Source organism: Triturus cristatus, chromosome 2_2 (assembly GCF_964204655.1).
Source record: "Triturus cristatus chromosome 2_2, aTriCri1.1, whole genome shotgun sequence".
NCBI classification, from domain to species: domain Eukaryota; kingdom Metazoa; phylum Chordata; class Amphibia; order Caudata; family Salamandridae; genus Triturus; species Triturus cristatus.
The window spans coordinates 219,832,536-219,859,361 of record NC_140582.1 but is presented as its reverse complement, the minus strand read 5'-3'; the positions used below and the strand labels follow the sequence as shown (position 1 = coordinate 219,859,361).

Below are 26,826 nucleotides of genomic sequence, written 5' to 3'. Positions count from 1 at the left end.
AGGAGTGTTGTATCCCCTGTAAAGAACTAAAGGCCGAGGCACAGCCAAGAGCCCCCAAGCAATGAAAAAGGGAGAAGATTATAAGGAGACCCCACACTGGAAAACCAGGGTGTAGGGATGCAGAAGTACACATGAACCAACCATCCAATCACCAGAAAGGAAGGAGTGGAACAAATAAACAGAACTAGGCATCCTGCCAGGGAGGAAGTCAAAGAGGACACCCGCAGAAGACAAAGCCACCCGGAGGGGGGCGAGTGAACTGGGAGTAAGGGCGGGTCGTGAAGGAATCTGCGGCTAGAATTGTCTTCACCAGATACATCGTTACCGAAGGTAAGTAACTTGTACATCTGATAGAGACTACTAGCCGCAGATTCCTCAACGTAGAATAGATACCCTAGCCATACCCAGAGGGGAGGAGGGTCTGCAAGAGAACCTCACCAGCTTGGGAAAACACAAGCTCCAACAGGGGATGTGTCATGGGGACAGGAAGGACAGCCCAGCCCCCACCAAGAAGAAGCAAGCAAGAACAAGGAGAAGGGAAGGCCAGGATACCACAAGCCTACCCGGGGGGAAAAGGGAGTCTGCCAGAAAACCCGGAGGGATAGACAGCACCAAGAGAGTACCAGAGGAAGAAAAGAACCACCCGCAAAATCCAAGGAGAAGAGGTGGGACTGAGGCAGAGCCCGCCGAACGAGAACGAACACACCCACCCACACACACACACACACACACACGAACACACACACACACGAACGAACACACACACGAACACACACACACACGAACACACACACACGAACACACACACACACGAACACACACACACACGAACACACACACACGAACACACACACACACACACGAACACACACACACACACACACACGAACACACACACACACACACACACACACACACACACACACACCCACACCCCCCCGCCCCCCGCCCCCCCACCCAAACGGGGACAGCCGAACAGGTATCAGCCAGGAGGCAGGGGACAAGGCAGGAACGGCTCCACAGCCAATAAGCGCATACATGAGAAGGAAGACAGTTGCGCAAAGCCGCAGCAAAGCAAGGGACAGGAGTACACGAGTACACACCAGGGCCCACGGAGGTGGACCACAACGACCAGGCGTGCGCAGCAGGCTGCTGGTAAATACTATTAAGTAGTGTGCTCAGAACAGCCGAGCGCCAGACGAAGACAGAGGCAAGGGAACCCCAGAACAAGCCCCAGAGAAGGACCGTCCCAAAGGCACAACCCGGCCCATGGAGAGAAGTGGGACCGGCCAGAAGATAAAGAGGAGAAGAACCAGAACACAGGAGTACACTAGGAAACAAAACCTAGCTCCCCTGGAACACAAGGCAGAGGACCAGGCCAAAACGTCGGAAAATAAGGTGGAAACACCAAGACACGACGCCGTAGACAGCACGACAAAAGTCAGGCACCCAGCAGCTGAAGAGGGAAGGCACAACGCACAGAAGCAGACATCCCGCAGGAACAAGGGCAAAACATACGACAGGCAATCTCTGCAGAAGAATGGTAGAAGCACCATCGGATGCTGAGCGAGATAGAACCCGAAGCAGCACAAGCTGCGCCAAGGCGGAAGAGAAAAAGAGGCCGCACCAAGCGGCATACAGTGACGGCTGGAATCGCGAGGAACTCGACAGGGTATCCACACCCGCCCAGCGGAGGATAGAGCTATACAATAGCCTACAAGTACCCCACCTAGGGTATGACACGTCCCGAAACAAACCCGGGGAACACCTCTTAGGGAACCCCGCAGCAGAGGCCAAGAACAGAAAAGACCTGTAGGTATCACCACAGGTGGCTTACCAATCAGCTAAAAATACACAGATGGTCCAACCTGAGGACCTATATAAGTTCCCTAACAGCCAAAAATCACACAAAAGTCGAGGGGCTGTACCAGCAGTTAAAGTACAGAGGGGCCAACGTAAGAACCCCGAAGGCATTCCAAGCCACACACAGCACACAGAAGGGCCAATCGAAACACTAGGCCAAATGAGAAAGGTGGGAGAAACACCTCCCATAAGACACCTGAGGACCGACAAGCCGAAGCTCATGGAGGGGGAGGAGGAAGGAGCCCCGCAAGAAGGCGCTGAATAGCGGAGTCCATGTGGGTGTTAAAAGAACCCCATCAAAGGGCAGATCAACAAGACTCTCCCGAATTTTCTCCGGAAAGACGCTATCCCGCAACCAAGCATGGCGGCAGAGGGCCACATAACTCGCCATAGCGCAGGCGAGAGAATCAGACATCCAAGGCAGAACGGAGAATAAATGCAGCTAACTCCCGACCATCCAGCACACGGTGTCGCAGATCAGCACAGGCACCTTCGTGGTAAGTGTGAGACAAAAGAGACTCCACGGAATCCCATAGGTTGGAGATAGCCATGGCCAACACACAAAGTGTGTTGAGCACGCGCAGAGCAGCACTAGTGGAAGGAAAAATGTTATGCCACCAGGAGTCCAACCACCTGGCCTCCCGTGACGGAGGGAGCAACACTGAAGACAAGGAAAGAAAAGTAGTCTGCAGGACAGGGCCCTGGGCAGAGGGGTGGGAAAGAAGGCAGACTGGGCCGTGCGGAGCAGGACAGTGGCGGAGCGGCTGAGGCACCGGATCCCCTGTAGCAGGACGCCCCCAGAAGAGAGTCGTGGAGTGAAGCTTCAAATGGAAGAAGCGGCTCCCCTCCACCAGAGCCCTGGTGGAGAACCTCCAACAAGTGGTCCATCAGGAGTGGAGCGACCAGGTTGCCCATCTGCAAAATGCCGGCGGCCGTGGTGATGGCCCAGACAAAGGCCGCACTCGCCTCTGTAGGGCGTCGTGTGGAAGAGAGCAACTCTTCCGTGGGCGAAGGCTGCAAACTAAGTAGCCCATCCCCTTGCCCTGCTGGAGGAAGCAACAGCCAGCCCCTGTGGGATGGAAGACCCACGGACGAGTGAGGGGCCTGAGGGGTCTCCGGAGATGGTGGAGAAGCCGGTGAGGCAACCAAATGCAAGGAGCGGGAGACCGGTTCCGGGGGCTGCGGAGACGGCGTAGAACCCGACCTGGAAGCCGCCGGGAAAAAGGCCACGATGCGGCATCCAGTCTCCGGTGAAGAGGTGACAAGAAGACGACAATCCTCCGGAGAGGAAGGGACATCGAAGAAGAGTCGACGATCAGACGTCGGGATGGCGCCGGGGAGTCCACTATGGGCACCGGCGTGCCCTCGATCGGCGCCAAAGTGTCCACCAGGGGTGCAGAGTCGACCTCCACCACCATGTGCCTCAGAGGAGAAAGGGGCAGGGTCGGCGCCGAAGCGGCCAATGAACGGCGCCGAAAAGGCGCCGGCTCGACCTCCGACGAGGCAGCCGCCTGCAGAGAGAACCGAGAGGGACTCAGGGAGTTGCCCCAAGTCCCAGGCTCCACCCGCGGCGCCGCCGGGGAGGAAAGCAGTCGGTGCCGGAAGGGCGTCGGCTCGGCCTCTGGAAAGACAGCCGCCTGCCCAGAGGACCGAGGGAGACTCTGGGACAAGCCAGGAGTCCCGGCGACCTCCTGCGACACCACAGGGAACCCCACGGGGTTTTGCGGCGAGACTGGGACTCCGTGGGTCGAAGAGGGGAACCCTGTAGGGCCGCACCTCGAACACAACACACCTCCAAAACCTGAAGCCGAACTTGGCGAGTGCGCAGAAGGCACCAAGTATGGCAAGGGATCCGCAGACGTCCCATGGAGAGGAGGTGAGCCCAAAGAAGCCTGCAGAGCCATAGAGTAGGCCCTCATTTGGGCCCGTGTTGCCCCAACACCAGGAAACTGCGGATAGATTGGCGAAGGGCGAGGGCGCACGCCCTGAGAAGAACCTGCGCCCTCTGCCGATTGAGGACAGGGCCTCGGCGGCAAGCTTACGGACTTACCGACTGGCGAGCGACGCCCATGGGGCCTCAGGGAAAGAGGACGCCGCAGCCGGAATCAGCGACTTCTGGACCCTTCCGGGGATGGGCGCTGTGACTAGACCGATCTGGACGAGCCGGCCGAAAGCAATTTCATCTGGTGCTCCCGCCGGGACTTCGGCTTGAGATGCTGACAAGCTTCGCAGTCCGTCGAATCATGGTGCTCGCCCAAACACCACATACAAATACAGTGAGGGTCCAACGCCGACATCGGACACAAACAAGAAGCACACGTCTTGAAACCCGAAGGCATTGAACACTGTTCCCCAATGCAAAGGCGTTAAAAGAGGCCTGACAACAGGCCAAGAAAACACTCCAGATCTGCGTTGCACGCAGAAAAGAAGGAAACGGACGTCAGCGCGCCGGGGTGGGACTTATGTGACCTCGCTGACGTCACGTCCGCGGACAACGTCAGGGCGGAGTAACGAGGTGACTCACCATGGCGTGCAGAGATGCTGTGGCAGAAAAAATTTCCAGATCCAGTCTCACACCTGGGGATAATTCTACGTTAAGGAATCTGCGGCTAGTAGTCTCTATCAGATGTCAGCATACTGGGGTGGCGCCCATATAGACAACACAAATGTAATTACGACGAACTAGACGCCTATGACGTCAAGCGGAGTCAACAGAAGCCACCTACTGTCACGCAGGGGGTACTGCTATCAAAAACCTTCCAGATCCAGCCTGACACCTGGAAGTTCTAAGGTAAGGAATCTGCAGCTAGATGTCTATCAGATTTATGAGTATTTAAGTGAATCAATATTTAAAAGGAGGGTTTAGGACCATCAAAAGGTGTTATTTTTGGCAGGTCGAACGCGCTTGGTCAAATAACTCAGTTATTTTTCTTCTTCACTAGGTGCGCATTCCTCCTTCTCCGATGCAGTTACCCCCAGTTGCTTATGAATAAAACAATCTTGGAATCCAATTTTGTTTGATGAAGTTGCTCATGTCCTAAAAAACAACCCCTTCACCCCAACCCTGACAAGCAACTTGGAGGCGAGTACTACCTCCTTCAATATCTGGATAGAAAAAGCACTAGATGCCTGCATCCTGATTAAGTAATTTTTAAGGCTCCCTTCAAATCCAACTTTTGTAAAAACACATATTTCGTCACCAGGACACACTTAACCCACATTGTTTAACTTACATGTGATACTCCTTGCATTATCATTAGGTCTTTCAGTTTCACCTTTTTTTTCCAATAGCGAGGACACCCAATTCACCCTAAAAGTAGATAGTGATGCATCCGTGTCTGGTCTTCAATCCAACCTTAAACATTGCATGACATCTGCTTGTTGCTGGATAAACTCAAACTCGGTAAGACAAAACGCTCCTGAAAATGAAATCTTATTTGGTGATTCAGCTATCTGGAGCCGGGTGAGTTTGCCTCCCCACCTCCTCTAGTCTCATCAGCTAGGAAGTTGGGAGTCATGATCAACATCAATCTATTCTTTTGGGAATATATATCAAGACTGTGCTGACCAGTTTATTTCTATTACAAACCTTGCAGCAAATCCTTCCATACACCCCTTAACACAGAGGAAAAAAGTCATACAACCTATCATGATCTAAAGATTAGACTATTGTACTGCAGTCTTTCTGAGACTCCCAAAAAACACAAATGGCTAACCTTCAAGTCATACGAAAAGATGCAGCCTGATTATTTTGGAGGCTAAAAAACATTGTCGTATTTCCCAACATTTGAAAAATCTGCACTCGGTCAACGTCGAGAAAATATGTAGGTTTAAAACAGAGCAGCTCTAAACCTAATGTACCTGCATCGTCTCTTCGATTGAATTCGGCTAGGCTAACCTTTGTTTCCAGGCCTCAATGACAGTCTTTTTGATCATTCTTACAGATAACTCTGCCAATGCTTGGAGCGGACTTCCTCTCCAACTCAGAGCAACTACTTGCCACTTGGACTTTAGTAAACAACTACAAAGTTACTTATCCAGACTCTACACTCTTTACCTAGTCCATTCTGCATTGCAATCTTAGCACCAGGACACCTTCCTGAGGGCAACCACTGTGATTTACAAATGTCCCATTCATTACCTAAAATTAATACACTGTAAAAGCATTTTTGAAAGTGGTCATATAGGACATATGCTTGCACTAAAAGGTGGCGACTTGCAAGACAAATGGCTTAGATAGAGTTGTTTCCCTTTATAATAAAAAGGCGATTCCTTGCCTGCTGAAATCCTAGGTTGGGTGGTATAGGAAGAACATGTCAGCCAGGTAGGCATGGGAGATATTAGCGCATCTGAACAAAAGGCAAAACTAAAAAGGGTTCATACCCCAGAAGGATTCATATCCTTGACTAACAGCCATTGAATGGAATGGGTTGCCTTGGAGATATTGTCGGTGGCCAAGTATGTGTAACACGTGCATAGCAGTTTTTGGCACCCATTTGAGATGGAAGATCAGAAAACATTGGAGCCCATCATATAAGAAGTTACAGTAGTCAAGTCGAGAGTTCACAGCTGCTTCCAATACCAAGACTTTATGAGATGAAGAGTAGAACATGCCTCAGTTTGTTAAGCTGAGGGAAGCAACCTACAACAGAACATGACAATTTGAGCAATGAGTTGCATGACTGAGTCAAAGTAGTAACTTTTACATAGGTAGGGCAATGCAGATTGAAGACATTAGGGATAAAGATGCCGGATTTTTCCTGCCTTTGGTACCAATCAAGTTAAGTGCTGTTTCGGAGTGACCAATTTGCAAATAGTTTCTGTGCATCCAATCCTCCATATGCTCCAAACTATCTACATGCCGGACTAGAGTGAGTTTACTTGCCAACATTTCAAATAAGCTCTGGCTCAGAGGCTTATGCATATACTCGCATTGCAGAAAGTCTACTTCCACTTTACTGTACAGCAAACATTAACAAGACAAACATAGGCCAACAAATAGAGGCAGTATGTAACAAGGACACTAATAATATTTCTACAGCAGACTTGTGAACATCAAGAAGTTTAGTAACTTACTGGAAGAATTTGAAAGCTTTCACTGTGCATCCATTACTTGAAAAGAGAATCTTTAAGTCGTCATCAGTAACTGAAGGCCTGTTGGAAAAATGAATGTTTAAATATTTAGACTAATTACACATTAAAGAACTAAAGAATGTGGGATATAAAATTATAAAAAACATGCAGTCAGATCAAACTTGTCATGGTGATTCAAATAGGACTATTGATTATGCATTTAATCTACATACATAAATAAGATATTTTTTTAAATACAAGAAATATTAATCTGAAGAAGTATAGTACCGACCTTCATGAGTACTACAACGTACAAGACTTGGAGGACGGTTTAGACCCAGTTATCTAGGGATGGTGGTGTTCATATAAGTAGTAAAGAAAGCAGTGAACTTTAGAGCCAACATTGTTCACTCTTTTTAAAAGCAAAGTAGTTGTAAACGCTTCTGGCATTAAAAATAGCTCTACCCTACCTACATTGGTTGTCCCCCTTTTTTTTTTTAAAGGCCACCTCCTTCCAAAATGAAAAGCCAATTGGTAACCTCGGTCACTCCATCTTTAGTGCATGCTCAGATGTCACACTCACCTGCAATGGCACAAAAAGCCCTACCGGTCACCAAAGTCATTCAGATGGTGCCCATTATAGGAGATTCCGCATTCCCCCAGTAATAGGTATGGATTTTATCTCCCTTACCGTAACAAGTTTAGCTCTATCAGTGGTGGACCACTCTTACCCCTAGTCCTTGCTACAAGCACTCATATTTAACCCCTTCGCTGCTAGGCCTCCCCCCCCTTCCCCCCCCCCCCCATGCTAAGCCTATTTTTTGGCTATTTGGGGGTTGTTCGCGCTTAGGCCCCTGTAACATTTTGACCATATAAGGAATCCACGCCAAATTTGTGTCCTTTTTTCCCCATATCATGGGGATTCTAAAGGTACCCAGGGTTTGTGGATTCGCCTCGAGGGGACATAGAAATTAGCCAAAATACAGCTAAAATTTGGTCTGATTTTAAAAATTGGAAAAAAGGGCCACAGTTGAAAGAGTCTGGTTTTTCCCCTGCAAATGGTATCAAAAAAGGGGTTGTAGTGCTGAAATTGCCATCTTCCCAGCTTTCAGGGACAAGCAGACTTGTCAGGAAACCAAAATTCTTTACACAATTTTGGCATTTTTCTGGGACATAGCCTATTTTTGCGATTTTTTGTGCTTTCAACCTCCTTCCAGTTAATGGTAGAAATGGGTATGAAAGCAATAATGGATCCTATATATTTTAGTAAAGTAGACAAAATTCTGAATTCAGCAAGGAGTCATTTGTGTAGATCCTTCAAGGTTTCTTTATAGAAACTAACAGTTAAAGATAGGAAAAATTGAAAATATGTTGAAAAAAACAGCCATTTGTGCCAACATTTTCACCTCTAACTTCTTCGAATTGTGACAGCTGTTTGAAAGCAATATACCGTTACATCCGCTAGACCTTTCTGGTTGTGGGGATATATAGGACTTGTAGGTTCACCAAGAATCCGACGAACCCAGAGCCAATAACTGAGAAGCGTCTTGCAATGGTCTGTTCATTATGTTCCGGGTATACAGCCAGGGCCGGACTGGAAACCAAAACCGGCTATGGCAAAGTGCTCGGCCTCACCCGCGGGGGGTTGGGGGTGCCGCCGAGCTCTTTGCGAGGGCCTGTTTTCGGCCGATTTTGTTACAGGGCCGATTTTGCAGCTAGGCTGCAAAAATGGCCCTGTAACAAAAACGGCCCCTAGGGGCCCAAAACCAGCCCCCACCCGTGCGGCGCACCAGGGGATTGCCCGGTGCCCGCTACGGCCAGTCCAGCCCTGTATACAGCAATTAATTTGGGAAAATATATACATGGAAAAATCGGTACGAAAGACACCTATGTATTTCTGAAATAGGAACAAAATATAGAGTTTAGAAAGAGTAGATATTAGGACCTTTCCGAAATTGTGAATACCCATACTAGCATGAGACTTGTAGGTCATTTTTCAAAATGACTTGTTACACATTGTCTTTCATTTGGAAGGCAGAAATGCATTGAAAGTCAATAGGTAATAACAGTTGCTCTACAATTCGGTATTACCCTAAGTCTCCCGATAAAAAAAGGTACCTCCCTTGTGTGGGGAGGCCAAGTGCCTGCGACAGGAAACGGTCCAAAATGCAACATGGTCACACTTTATTTTTAAAGTGAAAACTGACCCTTTTTTTGCAAAGTGCCTAGCTGTAGATTTTGTACCCTAGCTCTGCCGGCACCTAGGGAAACCTAGCAAACCTATACATTTTTAAAAACTAGAGACCCTGGGGAATCCAGGATCGTGTTACTTGACTGGCTCTCACCAGGTTCTTTTACCCAGAATCCCTGGCAAACCTCAAAATGTGCCAAAAAAAACACATTTTCCTCACATTTCCGTGGTGGCAAGTTCTGGAATCTGAGTGGATCCACAGAATGTCACCCACCCCGCGCTTTCCAAAGTCTTCCGAGAAAAATGGAACCTCACTTGTGTGGGTAGGCCAAGTGCCCGCGACGAGAAACGACCCAAAATGCAACGAGGGCAGACCACATTTTCACAGTGAAAACTGACCCTTTTTTTGCTAAGTGCCTAGCTGTAGATTTTGAACCCTAGCTGTCCCGGCACCTAGGGAAACCTAGCAAACCTATACATTTTTGAAAACTAGACACCTGGGGAATTCCTGGGAGGTGTGGCTTGTGTGGATCCCCCAAACTTTTCTTACTCAGAATCTCCTGCAAACCTCAAATTTAGCTGAAAAAAAAAAATCACTTTTTCCACACATTCTTGTGTGGGAAAGTTGTGGGAAAGTTGTGGCATCACCGGGCTGACACAAATTTCCCACTACCCAGCGTTCCCCCAGGTCCCCGATAAAAATGGTGCCTCACTCGTGTGGGAGGCCCAAGTATCCGCGACAGGCAAGGGCCCAAAACATATTGAGGCAACATCAAAATTGCCTATCACAAAACGACCTGGCTTTGCAAGGGGGGTCACCTGGGTTTTTGGCCCCGTGCTCGGCGCCAGCTAGGGAAACCTACCAAACCCACGTATTTCTGAAAACTAGATACCCGGGGGATTCCAGGGAGGTATGACTTGCGTGGATCTCCCAACGTTTTCTTACCCAGAATCCCCTGCAAACCTCAAATCTAGCTGGAAAAAAAAAATCACTTTTTCCACACATTTTTGTGTGGGAAAGTTGTGGCATCACCGGGCTGACAAATTTCCTACCACCCAGCGTTCCCCCAGGTCTCCTGATAAAAAGGTTGCCTCACTCGTGTGGGAGGCCCAAGTACCTGCAACAGGCAAGAGCCCAAAACATTTAGTGATAGGCAATTTTTGATGTTGCCCCAATACGTTTTGGGCCCTCTGCCCCCCTGGGGCGGCTAGTGGGCCCCCAGGGGGGGCAGAAAGACTACGTTTGGGGGGGGGGGGGATCACCGATGCCCATTTTGGGCAGCCCCCACCCCAATTCAAATTGCCCAAAGAAATATCCCTGGCATCTAGTGGTCTTTTTGCCTCCCGGGGGGCAGATTGGGGGCTAATGCCCCCATATGCCCCCCAGGGGAGGCAGAAAGGCTGTAATTTTGGCGGGGGTGGGGGCATTGGCATGTCCGTTTTGGGCAGCCCCTACCCTAATTAAAATTGCCCCCCAAAAAATCCCTGGCATCTAGTGGAGGGGGGGGGCAGAAAGGCTGTAATTGTGGCAGGGTGTGGGGGCATTGGCATGCTCATTTTGGGCAGCCTCCACCCTAATTACATATGGCAACAAAAAAATGCATGACGTCAAGTGGGCTTTCTGCCTCCCTGGTGGGGCAGATTGGGGGTTTCTGACCCCCAGGGGGGGCAGAAATGCTGTCATTTTGGCAGGGGGGTGGGGGCATTGGCGTCCTCATTTTGGGCGGCCCCCACCCTATTAACATATGGCAACAAAAAAATCCCTCGCGTCAAGTGGGCTTTCTTCCCCTGGGGGCTATTGCCCCCCCAGGGGGGGGGGGGGGCAGAAAGGCTATAATAGTGGCAGGGGTGGGGGCATTGGCATGCCCGTTTTGGGCAGCCACCACCCTAATTATATATGCCAACAAAAAAAAAAATCACTGGTGTCAAGTGGGCTTTCTGCCCTCCCGGGGGGGGGGGGGGAGATTGGGGGCTACTGCCCCCATCTGCACCAAATCCCTGGTGTCAAGTGGGCTTTCAGCTCCCCCCCCAGGGGCAGAAGCTGGGGAAGCTCTTCCCCGGCTCCTGAGGCTTTGGGGGAGTGAAAGAAATCCCTCTGGTGCTTGCACCAGTGGGATTTCTTCTGTAATGGCGTCGGACGCGTGGGAGCCGCCCGACGCACACGAGAACGTATGCGGACGGCTCCCGTGCGTCAGACGCATGGAATGGGTTAATAATCATGATCTTTAGGTCTCTTGCTACTGGACGTTGTTAACTTCGTGCAGGTAAATTCTTTGGCTGGGTTAACCACGGGGTGGAGAGAAAGAAAAATGACCTAACTCTTAAGGTAAAAAAAAGCAAAAGAACAGAACAAAGATAAAATAAATTAATCTAATACAAAGGGGTCTCAGATATGCTTTCTGTGCTGCCACCATGGAACAGATTTAAGAAGCAACTGACAAGAAGTGGTTGCTGTCAGTTATGTCTGAAACGTGAAGCAAATATCAAGTGATTAAGCTATGCTGGCAGTCAGGTAAGAGGTCAAATCTCAGGAAGGACAAATGGATTTTAGTTTCAGTATCACAGAAGCAACTGAATGAAAACCAAACTTGAAAACAAAGATTTGTAGAGAGAGAAAGCTGGAAGGGGCCTGAAAAATGAATTCTATGTCAGGACCGGAGGCTCAGATTCTGCGGTCTTTCTTCGCTTTATTACATAACAAATTTCATAGCAGCCTCATAAATGCAATCCAGAGCCTCCATTACTTCGCAGAAGGCCAGGCCAATACCTCCCTCGCAGAAGGACTTGTGGTAGCGCAAATATGTTTAATATATATGGAAGTTGGGGAACCCGGACAGCGAAAGGCTCAGACCAGAGGTCCACAATGTGGCTTGCACAAACCCTAGGGCACAGAAAAACAGCCATCAGGAATCCCTGACAGGGCTCCGCTTTCTAACGTGCACCTTAATGAGGTTGAAACCTCTGAAACAACACTTGTGCAATATTACGCTTTCAGGCATCACCGCGGGCTCACCCGCAATACAGACCCCCGCTGGGGCATTCAAATAGAAGAAAAAAGACTGGGATACAGACCCGGTCAGCCCAGGCGTTTATAAGACAGCGGGTGACAAGGCTCAATCAGCAAGTCTCCTGCAGGGCGGTCTCTCCGATTTGAAGAGACGCACGCAGCAGCGAGATGAGACAGTCCGCCTAGCGGACCTCTAGAGCACCGCAACAATAATGGTGCCGGACGCGTAAGGAGCGAGAAAGCGTTCCCGCGGCCGGGGGGGAATCTGAAAAGAAAAACGTGAGCGTCGTACACTAAAACAAAATTGAGCAACACTCAGTGAACCCTGCCCGGGGGGCCCCGCGGAACTCGCGCCTCAGCGGGGATAAGGCTTTACCATCATAATTCTTATAACAATGAGACAAGAAAAAAAACACTTGACTGGCTGCGAAGCAGCGAAGAAAGAGGAGGCACTAACAGTGTGAAGGGACTATAAGGGTTTTCATGGACACTATGGAATGACTATGATGTTGTGGAACTCCCTTTGGTTCATCGGAGTGGTTTTTTTTTTACTTAAAGTTTTATCTTTTGGGCTGCTATGAAATTTGTTATGTAATAAAGCGAAGAAAGACTTAGCATAATCCTAACCTCTGTGTCCTTAATAGAATTGAAACTTACCTTACGGTGCTAGGCAAATATTCACTCTAAACCTGCTTGGTGAGAATGGAGACAGTGTAAAGGAGAAAAAGGGGAAGTGCACAGAACCAGTACTGCCTGAGCAGCGGTTCTGCACCTTTGGACTTCCGAGGATCCTCACTTAATCACTACTTCTAAGCATTTTAGAAGAATAAGATTTTTTTTATTTTTTCAAGGGCAGTGTCAACTTGAGGCCAAAAGAGGTGTTCCTATTCAAAAGGTAAATTAAGGACAGCCTGTTGGACTTCTACTTTAAAACCAGATACCCCAAGCCAAGCATGTCTACAAAGTAAAATGCTGGTATCGATACTTCTAGCTGCAGTGTCAGCTGCATCAAGGGCACATTTAATGCAATTGTTTGAAATAGGTTTTCCTTCTGTAAGAAATTCTTGCCCTCTTTAAATTCTTGTGGGAGATTCTGGAGGAGCCCCTCCATCTCATCCCAGTGTGCTCTATCGTAATGAGCTAATAGAGGATGGCTATTAGATAACCTCCATTGTTTTTCAATTTCTGTGCCTAACCCACCCGGTGTCAAATCAATAGTTTTTGTTTCGGTCCGAAGACTTCAGTTTTGGATATGGAGTCTGATTTGGTGGAGGCTCCAGAGGGCGGGGCTTCTGAAGGTATTTTTTGGGTACGCGCCATGGCCTTTATTCAGTGGCAGCCCTTGAGCAGTTTTATAAGCCGTAAGTGATTTTGAAATTTTCGATCAGGGGCTGAGGTACTCGCAATCCGACTATCTTAGAAGGATTCCGCCATTTCCAAATCTTGTTTGGAGTCAGAACTGTATGGAGCTGGTTTCTTCTTGAGCTGCGAACGCTTCTTCATCTCGTTAGTCTCGCAAGCTGTATGGTATAATCTGGACACTACATGTGTTTCCCCCGTCATCGGGTAAAGAGTGTGGAAAGTGTCACATCTCAATCGTTCATGAGGGAACGCAGGAGTGTTTGCTTTTATCTCATACCTAAGTCTGATATAGAGGGAGGCTTCTAATGGTGTGGCACTTTCCTCCCCCAAGAGCGTTTGTCTGTCTTTGAATATGCCCACCTGATTTAGGTCGCCCATATTATGCAGGTTTCGCCCTTTAAGCATATTCCTGCAGGCGGTTTCTCAGGTGACTGGTGCCCAGTGTACGTATGGGAGAGGGATCAGCAGAGTACAGAAAGGTACTCACCACTTTCTTAGATAGGCGTTTCCATGCCAGATTCAGGCAAGCTACTGGAATACTTGCCCCAAGATAGGCAGCCGATGGTAGCGGTGCCATATATCCCTGTTCGATAGCTAAGTGAGGAATGAATGGCAGCGGATGGAGCCAGTGTATTACTGGCGAGCTTGAGCACATTGAAAATATAGTTCAATATCAGGTGCCTCAAATCCTCCCAGTGAAAATGGGGGTTGGAGTGTCTGCCAGCTTTTTCGGGGTTGTTTGCCTTCCCAAGCCAATCTGATGAGTTGTGATTTAATTGCGTTGAAAGGACAAACTGGGTGGGTAATGTATGGTAATGAATAAATAGAGCAATTTTGGCCTCTACTATTTTATATGACTCTTTCTGCCTGTATATACCAGTCCAGGTCCTATTTCCAGTTGGTAAGTCTCGGTGAGTCCTGCGCCTCCCCCCCCCCATATCCTTGCTAGGTTTCGTTTCACCACCCCGGAGGCTAACATAAGCCAAATTTTGGTATGCGTCTGCCACCTGACCTCCCCGGGACTCCTAGCAAGAGCATGCGTCTAGTTGTATGGACAGGCCAGTCACCTCTGCCATTACCCTGGTCACTCCTGCCCAGTATTGCTGAATTTTAGGACATGCCCAGATAATATAAAATAAAGTGCCTGTCTCCCCGCATCCGTTGGCACATTGGTTATATCATATCTGCAACCAAGAACAACTAATGAGAACATTGTGCTACAAGTGGTTCAGCTGAACTACAACCAACATTATTGCCTCTAAATTTAAGGTACTAAAGCACATCTTTCCACATGACACATTCGTCCATTAGCAAAACTGGGACCAATACCAGGCTACTTGCTGAATTTTTTAAGAAGTAATTAATTAAAATGTTTCATGAGAACAGACTACTGCCCACCAGTGACGAGAATCACCAGCAGATTTTAAAGTGCTGCTTACACAACAAAATGCCAGTGCTTGGTTTCATTACTGAGAGGAAAAAGGATTGGAAAACATCTGGCTATCTTAAGAATTAGAGCAACGGTTATGTGAAAAGAAGAAAATGCACACGTACGGAATGTTGGAGAGATGTAGAGTTGAGGATGGCGGGAAAATGTTCTGGAAGTTCTTTGAGCCAGGCTTCTTAAAGCGATGAAGAGGACTATTGCTGTAGTCCTTAGTCAACCCTTGGTCTTCATGCCCCTCACGTGGCAGCTGGACAGTCTGATGTTTCGATAGCGTAACACGGAGCACTCTACCGTGAAGGCGCTGCCCATTAATGTGGCTCATAGCTAGACAACAGAAGGAAAATAAAGAAAAATTACATAGGAGGATGAATAGGTGGAAGAAAAACAAGATGACATTTTAAAATTAAGGACAAAAACATGGTTTTCCAACAGGAACCGGGGCGGACATCTGTGCAGTGTACAGCATGGCAGCAGTCATGACAACTACTTTCATGTGTTGATGGTCACTAAAAATCTATGGCTTAAAATAGTAGACACATTCTTTGTCAAGTGGTTCAGCCAGATCATCAATCAATAACATTCTAGGTTTAAATTCTAGGTACTAAAGCAGTTTTTTTGCAAATGAGATACAGTCATGCATTAAGAAGGCTGGCACCATTCTGGATTATGTGCTGACTGCCTAGGAAAAAGTAATTCAAGTATCTCAGACGAACAGACTCTGCAGTTCATCAGTGACTGAAGCTTCCAGCCGATTTGAACACATTGTTCACAAAATAAAATGTTATTTTTATAATTAGGGGGGAAAAAAAAAAAGAGTGTAAATGTGCCAGCCATAATATGTTGGATAATGTTATTCCCAACTGCACATTACAAGGATAGCTTAAGTTACCGAGGAGACGCGTACCCCAAGCAAATTGGAGGTTACAATATACTTAATAATGTACATCTAGAGAGTATGTTATTCCTTACAACAAATGGAGTGCACTCTAACCCCCCTCCACACCCCACACCCCCACGAGAGCTCACTGCTAACTCTTAGTATTTAACTAACACATCCAGGTCTGTTTTATTTTTCTGATTCTAGGACCTGGAGCTCATTTCTAAAATTGAAACACAATGTAACAAATCTCAGAATTCAAAGCACCTTGGAAACCCCATTTTTCTTCTTAATGAAGGTGTGCCACGGGCTTCCTTATCTCTGCTAAGTTCTGAGGTGCAGGTGGGAATTGGCATACGGCAAAAGATTTTGGACTGAACAAAGATGGCCCAGACATTCAGCAACAGCAGAAATGACAATGTAAGGGAAGGCCATCACATCTTTGCAAGCGCCGCCTACCAACATCGAAGGTAAAAGAGCAGAAGAACAAGTTACTTACCTTCGGTAACGCTTTTTCTGGTGGATACAGTATCTGCCTGTGGATTCCTCACCTTGTGAATATCCCCTGCGCCTGCATTCCACAGAACTTTTCTTTCCCAGCACTCCACGTCGACGTGGGCGACATCATAATGCATCGGCTCCGCTCGCGACTCCGTACGACGTCACCGGAGCCATAAGAAGCCCACGTCGGCGTGATGACGTCAGTTCCACCCATTTTTTTCCGAGCCTTCGAGGCGAACAGGCGAACCAACGACAACTCCAAGTATACACAGTATTCAGTATACCAACACATACATAGCCTACAAAGAAAAGGAATGCTAAATACACAAGCATTTCCTACAAATGTACAAGAAAGTATACAAACATTTCAAACCAGACATATTTCGTGGTATACAAAGGTGGACAACGGGGAGGCGGGTGAGCCAGTGAGGAATCCACAGGCAGATACTGTATCCACCAGAAAAAGCGTTACCGAAGTTAAGTAACTTGTTCTTCTGATGGATACATCTGCCAGTGGATTCCTCACCTTGTGAATAGATTCCCACAGCAGTCCCCACTCCCGGAGGAGGGTGTCCACCTTCCTATACCAGAAAGTCTTGCAAGACAGAGCGCTCGAAGTGGCCCTCCCTCCTCATCTCGGAGTCCAAGCAATAATGCTTTGCGAAAGTATGGAGGGAGGCCCAAGTCGCGGCCTTACAAATATCTGCCACAGGAACACCCCGGGCCAAAGCAGATGTAGATGACTTAGCTCTAGTCGAATGAGCTCTAATGGCCTCAGGAGGAGTCTCACCAGCCAGGGCGTAGCAGATCTTGATGGCAAGGATGATCCATCTCGATAGCGTGCGCTTGTGCACCGCCCTACCCTTCGAATGACCAACGTAGCCAATGAAGAGTTGATCATCAAGACAAAAGTCTTTAGTCCTATCCAGATAGAAACTCACAGCCCTCTTTGGGTCCAGGCGATGGAGTCTTTCCTCCTCTTTGGAAGGATGTGGAGGAGGATAAAAAAACAGGGAGAGTAACAGACTGCCTCAAATGGAACGGAGTAACAACATTTGGCAGGAAACCAGCCCTGGTCCTCAGAACCATCCTTTCAGCATGTAATGTAAGAAAAGGGGGTTTAGAACTAAGAGCTTGGAGCTCACTCACCCTCCTTGCCGAGGTTATGGCTACAAGAAAGACCACCTTAAAGGACAACAGCCTCAAAGGACAGCTATGCAGAGGCTCAAATGGGGACCCCATTAGAAAGGTTAAAACAAGATTAAGGTCCCACTGAGGCATTACAAAAGGAGTAGGAGGAAACATGTTCGTAAGGCCCTTGATAAACCTCAGTACAACCGGAGATTTAAATAATGACGGTTGATCAGGTAGACAAAGAAAAGCCGATAAGGCCGAAAGATAGCCCTTGACCGTGGCCACAGCACAGCCCTGCTGAGCCAAGGAAAGGGCAAACAGGAGCACCTCAGAAAGATGCGCTTTTAAAGGGTCAATGAATCTCTATCCACACCATTTAACAAACTTGGACCACCTGTAGGAGTAAATGGACTTGGTGAAGTGTCGCCTGGCCGATAAAATAACGTCCACCACATCAGGCGGGAGAGAGAATGAACTCAGGTCGCCCCGTTCAATCTCCAGGCATGAAGGTGTAAGCTCTGGAGGTGGGGGTGTAGAACCTGCCCCTCCGACTGCGAGAGGAGGTCTGCCCTCAGAGGGAGACGGAGCGGAGGGCACGAGGAGAGGTGGAGAAGATCTGTATACCACACCCTTCTTGGCCAATCCGGGGCGACCAATATGACTCGGGCCTGGTCTTGGCGAATCTTCCTCAGAACCCGAGGAATCAAGGGTATGGGAGGAAACGCGTAAAGGAGTCGCAAGCCCCAACTCAACTGAAACGCGTCCCCCAACGCTCCCTGCATCGGAAACTGGAGACTGCAGAATGACGGGCAGTGCACGTTCTCGCGGGTGGCGAACAGGTCCACCCGAGGAGTTCCCCACGTCCGAAAGACGAGGCGAACTACCTCCGGATGGAGCCTCCACTCGTGGTCGGCGGAGAACTGCCGACTGAGACTGTCCGCACGCACGTTCAGCACCCCGGCCAGATGATTTGCCACCAGACAAATCCGATGGTCCTGAGCCCAGGACCAGAGACACAGAGCCTCTCTGCAGAGACAACGCGACCCCACTCGTCCGTGCTTGTTGACATACCACATCGCGGTAGTGTTGTCCGTCAGGACTTGAACAGACTGACCGCGAAGAGAAGGGAGGAAGACCTTGAGTGCCAAACGAATCGCCCGTACTTCCAGAAGGTTGATGTGAAGCAACCTCTCCTCTGGAGACCAAAGACCCTTGATCTCCAGATCCCCCAGATGAGCACCCCACCCTAGGGTGGAGGCATCAGATATCACTGTGGCCACCGACGGAGTCAGATGGAAGGGCTTTCCTTGGGACAGATTCCCCTCCACGCTCCACCAAGATAGATCCGCTGCAGCTTCTCCGGAGATCCTGATCGACTCCCTGAGATCTCCATTGTGCTGATACCACTGCCTGCGGAGGCACCACTTGAGCGCCCTCATGTGCCAGCGTGCATGGTTGACCAACAGAATGCAGGAGGCGAACAGACCGAGCAGGCGAAGGACCTTCAGAACCGGAACAACCGCTCCATTGTGGAATAAAGGGACCATTTCCTGAATGTCGAGAATCCTTTGAGGAGGAGGGAATGCCCGACACACAGTAGTGTCCAGTACCGCCCCTATGAACAGGCTGCGTTGAGAGGGCACCAGGTGAGATTTGGGCACATTGATCGAGAAACCCAAGTCGAATAACAGCTGAGATGTTACCTGCAGATGATGTTGCACCATCTAGGGGACTCTGCCTTCAGAAGCCAGTCGTCCAGGTAGGGGAAAACCGGAATCCCCGACCTCCTGAGATGAGCAGCCACCACTGCCATCACCTTTGTGAAGACTCGAGGTGCGGTAGTAAGACCAAACAGAAGGACCGCAAACTGGTAATGTGCGACTTCAGGATTGGGACATGAAAGTTTGCATCCTGCAAGTCGAGCGACACCATCCAGTCTCCTTGCTGCAACGCTTGAAGAACCTGCGCAAGGGTCAGCATCTTGAATTTCTCCTGTCTCAGGTAAAAGTTCAAGATTCTGAGGTCCAGAATCGGACGCAACCTGCCGTCCTTTTTGGGAATCAGAAAATACCGGGAGAAGCACACCTGACCCCTTTCCTGCTCCGGAACCACCTCTATTGCACCCTTCTGAAGCAAGGCTAGAACCTCTTTCTGCAGGAGAAGCAGATCATCTTCCGAGCAATAACCTTGGCAAGGAGGGTAAGGGGGAGGAAAGTCCCGAAAGGGAAGGGCGTACCCAGTCTCTTGTAATAGATTTCCAACCCCGTAGAAAGTAGGACACCCGACCCCCCACAGGACTTACATGATCCGGAATGGGGGATCTAGGGCTGCTTCCCTGAAGCCTCATTGGGAGCAGAGGAGGAGGACGAAGAAGAGGGGTTGCGACCAGAACCTCTCCGACCCCTCTGCTTCCCTCTATAGGACCTATAGAGGGGATTCTGCTGTTGCTGAGGCTGTCGGAAGGAGCGAAAGGATGATCTTCCGAAACCCCTAAACTTCCAAAAAGCTGAACCCCTAGAAGGTGCCTGCAGACCCAAGGACTTTGCCGTCAATCTGCTGTCCTTAAATCGTTGAAGGGCAGAGTCTGCCTTCTCCCCAAACAGTTTCTGTCCATCAAATGGCAGATCCACCAATGTGGCCTGAACATCTGCCGAGAATCCAGAGGAACGGAGCCACGCCCGTCTCCTCGCGGCTATAGATGACCCCATAATTCTTACCACCGAGTCCGCCGTATCCAGCCCTGACTGGATCACCTACCTGGCAGCTGCCTGAGTGTCCGCAACTACCTCCAAGAAGGACGACTTATCACCCTCAGGCAATTTAGGGGCTAAACATTTAATAGAGTCCATCAAAGCATGTACATAACGCCCCAGCAGACATGTGGCATTAGATGACTTCAGCGCCATACTTCCTGAAGAGAAGGACTTTTTAGCCGCCTGATCAACTTTCTTAGACTCCCTATCTGCTGGAGACTGAGGGAATGCCCCCGAAGCATGTTTCGAACAAGAAGCCTGCACAACCAGGCTCTCCGGAGATGGATGTGTAGACAAAAAATCAGGATCCCCAGGAGCAACCCTGTACCTTCTTGCCACCTGTCTGGAAACCGCCGGAGAAGAAAAAGGTTTCCTCCACACCTCCAACACCGGTTCCAAGATGGCCTCATTGAAAGGCAACAAAGGCTCCGAAGTGGACGTCGGAGAGTGCAACACCTCCGTAAGCAGGTTAGACTTGTACTCCACAGAGGGTAGCTGCAGATCTAACAATTCTGCGGCTTTCTTAATCACCACATGGTAGCGTGCCAATTCCTGTGGAGGAGAAGATCTTGTAGAAGTATGCTCCCACTCTGGGGTGGTATCCAAACCACTTGCTTCTTCTATCCCTTCAAACTCATCCGAAGAAGAGTCGACTTCACCTTCTTCCACCTCTGCTCTATACCTTCCTTCCTCCAATACCCTATGGGCCTCCCTCCTTGATCGAATCCGGGGAGCCGGCGTCGTCGACGTCGTACGCGGCGTCGGTGGAGCCAGAGGTACCGGAGTCGGCGGAGCCACAGGAGTCGGCAGTGCCGGACGCGGCGCCGACGGCGTCGAAGAAGGCTCCAACCCAGGATGATCCATTCGCAGCCTCGACGGATCCCCAATCGGCGCCGAAAACTGCCACGAAAGCGCCATCGGCATAAAGGGCAAAAAGGGGGCCTGAGCATACTGCTGCGGCACCCCTAGCGTATATGGCATTGGACCCACGGGACCAGTTGGTGCTCCGGATGGGAAGGCCGCCCTATTAAATATACCATACATGACATTCAGAAAGTGTGATGAATCGGTAGCCTGGAGCAGGGAATTGCGGATAAGGAACAGACCCTGTATCCCTTTGTGGAGTCTCCGGCGTCGGCTCCGCAGTGTCTTCCACCGGAGCCGCAGATTCATCAGGCACCGGAGCAGGCTCTTCTCGTTCTTGCTCATCCATAGAGACCTCCGACTCCACTCGAACCGGAGTCGACGCCTTTGACGGAGCCGGTGACTGCACCGGGGACTGCGTCGAAGAATGCACTGGAGCCCGCTTCGGCGAAGGAGACCCTCTCGGAGACCTCGAAGGAGAAGAAGACAAGTCCTTGCCTCGGCGCCCACGGGACGAAGTCAACCTCGATTTCCTGCTCTTCGAGGACCGACGTCGAGAAGAATGCTTTCTCTTTTTGTGATGCTTCTTCGACTTCGACGACCTCGAAGTCGACGACTCCCGCCTCGACTTCTCCTTCTTTCTTCCTCTCTTCTCCTCACCGATCCTCTTCATAAAGAGTTTAGTCTTCCTCTCCTTCAGTGCTTTAGGATTCATTCTCCTACAGCAGGCACAGTCTTCCATATCGTGGTCCGAAGAAAGGCACCACAAGCATTCCTGTTGCGGATCAGTCATGGACATCAGACCTCCACACTCCCTACAGGGCTTAAAGCCCGACTTCCTCGTCAAAGACATATCTAATTTTCAACAGTAACACGGTCAAACTACAAAGTAGCCAGAAAGCACTGGAAAAAAAACGTTGCGCGTCGACGGCGCGGAAAAAAGGGAACTGACGTCATCACGCCGACGTGGGCTTCTTATGGCTCCGGTGACGTCGTATGGAGTCGCGAGCGGAGCCGATGCATTATGACGTCGCCCACGTCGACGTGGAGTGCTGGGAAAGAAAAGTTCCGTGGAATGCTGGCGCAGGGGATATTCACAAGGTGAGGAATCCACTGGCAGATGTATCCATCAGAAGGAGGTGGTACAGATTGCCATGAAGCTAAAAGAAATGCTGTTGCTTAGGAGGGAGATGTACAGCTGCTGCTGGAAGAAGACACCAAACTCACTTCTATGGACGAGGTCACGAAAGGGAAGAAGTAGAGCCCTCAAACCCATTGGCAGGAATTACTCAATTGCTCAATTACTCAATTACTCAATTGCAATAACTTATTATAAGCCAGTTAAATTTATAATTATTACAGATGGTTTCTGATGCCATACAAGTCCTGTAATAAGGAAAATAAAGGTGACAAATTGACATTTTCCATTTGTAAAGGAAAATCAAGTTTCAGGCGGGGTTCATTACAAAAGGGGGAATCACTGCGGGACAAAGTACACATCGATTTGCGAGATCCTCACCAAACCACAAGAAGTAGTAAATACCTTTGCATCCTTTTATAAAACATGTTATACTCCTGAGAACCCAGCAACTGAAGATCAAATAGCTGCATATCTTGCGAAAATTGATCTTCCATGTCTCAGAGGAGGGTGGAGATTTAATTGGGGGTGACATTACTAAGGATGAAGTACCCACAGCTATCTCCAAACTACCTTATCATAAATTCCCAGGTGAAGATGGAATCCCTGCGGAATATTATAAATGGTCAGGGGAAGATACAACTAATACTCTGCATTCTGCTCTTCACGAAACTGTTCAGACATCTACTCTTGGTCCTATTGCTAATAAAGCATTGATTGCAGTCATACCCAAACCAGGTAAGGATCTGCTTGTATGTGGTAGCTACCGCCTCATTTCCTTGCTTAACTGTGATGTTAAGATATTGGCAAGTATTTTGGCATCATGATTACATAAAGGTATTCCCTCTCGAATACATCATTCACAGGTTGGATTTGTCCCAGGCCATTCCTCTAGAAACCATCTCCGATCTTTAGCTCATACTTTATGGTCTGCGAAAGAATTGACAGAGGACACAATTGCTCTTTCTGTGGAAGCAGAAAAAGCGTTTGATCGCATTGACTGGACTTCTCTTTTTACCACCATGAAACGCTTCGGCCTAGGGTATCAATTCATCTCTATGGTACGTTTATTATATGATAACCCTGTAGCACAGGTCAATTGAGGAGCCTTTCTTTCTGATTCCTTTGAAATTCAAAGAGATACCCCATCAAGGTTGTCCACTATCTCCCCTTTTATTCTTATTAGCAATGGAACCCCTTTCCACACTCATTCGCCACTCATCGCAGATTCAAGGTATACCCATAACGGGAGGAGTATTAAAGTTATATTTATAAGCGGACGATATTCTTCGCACACTAAAAGATCTCTCCCACTCCCAACCAACTTTACTTGATATCAATGAATTCTCAATCATTTCTTGTTATAAGGTGAATTGGGACAAAAGTGAAGCTCTCCCACTCTCCTCTGGTACCACAAAAGCTTCAATTTATGGATCCCCTTTTTGCTAGAAATCATCCCAATTAAAATATTTAGGAATTTTGATTAATCGCGGACTTGAGAGAATGGTTTTGGATAATCTTTCATCTCGTATAGCACAAATGGAAACGGATTGTGCCAAATGGTCACTTTTGGGCTTCTCTATTTGGGGGAGGGTTCAGCCGGTGAGAATGGTTACTCTACCCCGCTTATACACTAGGAATGCTTCCGGTTGTAATACCTTTGAACTTACTTCGCTGTATAGATTCCCGTATTCGGTCATTTGTCTGGGGAACCATGCGTCCACGTCTAGCAGCTGCTAAATTACTAGCACGTCGTTCTCATGGCGGCATAGGTTTACCATCATTGGAAAATCATTCCTTGGCCTTACATCTCTCAGAATTGGCTTATTTACTTCCAGGGGTAACTGATACTCCACAATGGGTTACAACAGAACGCTTAATAATTAATTGCGATGTTGGTCTTAACTTCTTATACAGTTTTCGTAAACCTCAAACCTCCCCTCCACATCCTGCGCTTCATGCTACGTACCAAGCATGGCAAACAGCACATGGTCTTTTAAGAATTGCTCATCGCTTACATTCTAAAGCTCCATTATGGGGTAATGAAAGCATTCGTATTAATGGTCATGCGCTTCATTGGTCTGACTGGAGTTCGAAAGGAATCCAGACATTAGATCAGATTATAATAAATGGCGAACTGAAATCCTTTGATCTTCGTGTAGAATTTGACCTTCCTTTACATCAGATCTCACAACATCTACAACTACAGCACTGCCTTAGGAGATGTCTTGGACCTCTCCCATTAGAACCATCGCCGATATTGGACTATCTTCATACCTGGGGTAAACATAAAGGAGTAATGTCTGGATTATATCGTACTCTGACCAACCATCTGGACTCACAACCACTTCTTAAAGCTCTTTATGAGAAATAGCAAGAACGCTTACATATTTCTATAGAAAAAAATATATAGCCAGATATTTTGGAAGCCCTGGACAAGGGCACTCGTGAAGCACGCTTGAAATTTTGCCTTTTTAAAACAATGCATGCCTGGTACTGGACACCATCAAAATTGCAATGAGCAGGATTATTAACACACTCTAAATGTTGGAGATGTTCTGGAGTTAATTGTGACCACCTCCATTTACTCTGCGAGTGACCCTCCCTATAACATTTCTGGACGCAAGTAGGAGGTATATTAAAGGAAACTATTCTTCTCAAACTTCCTCTTACCTCCCCCACTATCTTACTGCATGATTTTGGGAGTTCTTATGACATCATGCGTCCTCCGCGCAGACTCTTACATACTGCACTTTCCACAGCTAAAATTTTTATTTTTAGGTTGTGGCAATCACCTAATCCTCCATCTATGGAGGATTGGATGGTCGCGATGATCCAGATAGCTTCACATGAACATATAATACATAAATTACAAGACCAAGAAGTAATATTTCAAGAAGTATGGACTCCTTTTCCCTGAGATCCTTACATTTTCCTCCTTACTGACTTATCTGTTCTTTCCTTCTAACCTCTTTTCTCCCCCGGTCCCATTTCTACCTTCTATTTCTGGGCAAGGAGGTTTTTTTCTCTTCTCGTTTTTCCTTTTCTAATTATTTTATCCACTCTTAATATATATCTACTTATTTATCTATCCATTTATTTGTCTATCCATGTATTTATCCTCATGCATTTATCTACATATTTATTAATCAATTTATTCATTTTATTATTTTGTATCCTTTATTTCCCATTACACAAATATATATTCACCGTGTTCAATTGAGTGTGCACTTTGAACAATTGAAATAAAAGAGGGTACGTGTAGAATCACACCATTGCTGCCATGCTCTTTCTGGTCCATGAGGAAGGGCTTTACGGCCTGAAACGCGTCGGACCCATAATACAGTGGGGGACTGTTTTCTTGTGCATTGCCGCTGATTGTGAGAAGCATATACTTACCTGTGTGTGCCAGCCTTTGGGTAACTTTTTTCAAACACATTAGTGGCTCACCCGGCCACGGTTCCTGCACCACTGCAAATTGGATGCGGGTCTGTCTCCGCTGGGATTTGACGTGAGACGCAACAGGAGGTGCTCTCTTAATTGTTTGTAATCGGCTGCAAGGACAATCTGATTACCATATTAATATTTTAAGGACGCATAGCAGCGCGAGACCCATTTGGGTCGGGTGTACTACTAATCCCATAATTCACTGTGTTCAATTGAGCACGCACTTTGAACAACTGAAATAAAAGAGGGTACGTGTACAATCACACCATTGCTGCCATGTTCTTTCTGGTCAATGAGGAAGGGCTTTACGGCTTGAAGCGCTTAGGACCCATAATACAGTGGGGGACTGTTTTCTTGTGCATTGCAGCTGATTGTGAGAAGTGTATACTTACCTGTGTATACTTGCGTGTGTGTGCCAGCCTTTGGGTAGCTTAAAAAAAAAATATTATATATATATATATATAAATAAATAAATAAATAAATAAATAAAAGAAAGCTCGCCTTACACCTCCATGCAACTCCGCTGGAACAGAACGAGAATGGACCCAGATAAGTGCTCGACTAGTTGTTTATTGCAAGCAACACTCCACCATGACGCATTTCGGCAGCTCCTCTGCCTTGATCACTTAAAAAACCATAGGTTTCACACGTTCTAGTTAGCTGGACATTTCACTCGTAAAAACCAATGAAATTCCCGCGTTATAGTTAGTTCAGATAACTATAACTCGCGCACCCGCAATCCACTGCTCATGACGTCACATATTACATCACTCATGACATGGTCAGTGGCATCACTCATGACATCACTGATGACATCATCCTTGTGATAGAGTGGTGGTTGCGCGAGTTATAGTTATCTGAACTAACTATAACGGGGGAATTTCATTGGTTTTTTACGAGTGAAATGTCCAGCTAACTAGAACATGTGTGAAACCTATGGTTTAAGTGAATTTGCAAGGTTTTTTAAATGCTAATTCCTAACTATAACGTGTGTGAAACCTATGGTTTTTTAAGTGAATTTGTAAGGTTTTTTAAATGCTAAGTTATGTATGTATTATTATATTTTTTATATATTTATTTTACAATAAACTACCTATGTATATAGTTATAGATTGACTGTATCCTGTAATATGGAATGGCTCGTTTAAAATGTTTTTTTTTGTTTTTTT

General features: G+C 47.7%; 1 protein-coding gene across 5 annotated transcripts in view; it reads right to left on the bottom strand.

Moving 5' to 3' along the window:
* PTBP3 (polypyrimidine tract binding protein 3) overlaps positions 1-26,826 on the bottom strand; it is a 683,480-nt gene that overhangs the window by 22,331 nt on the left and 634,323 nt on the right. For all 5 annotated transcript variants that reach the window (XM_085641272.1, XM_085641268.1, XM_085641270.1 and 2 more), the window contains 2 exons: positions 15,051-15,267; positions 6,940-7,017 (listed from right to left, as the gene is read on the bottom strand). In XM_085641272.1, coding sequence (XP_085497398.1) covers positions 6,940-7,017; positions 15,051-15,267 — 295 coding nt within the window. The remainder of the gene's footprint in view (positions 1-6,939; positions 7,018-15,050; positions 15,268-26,826) is intronic.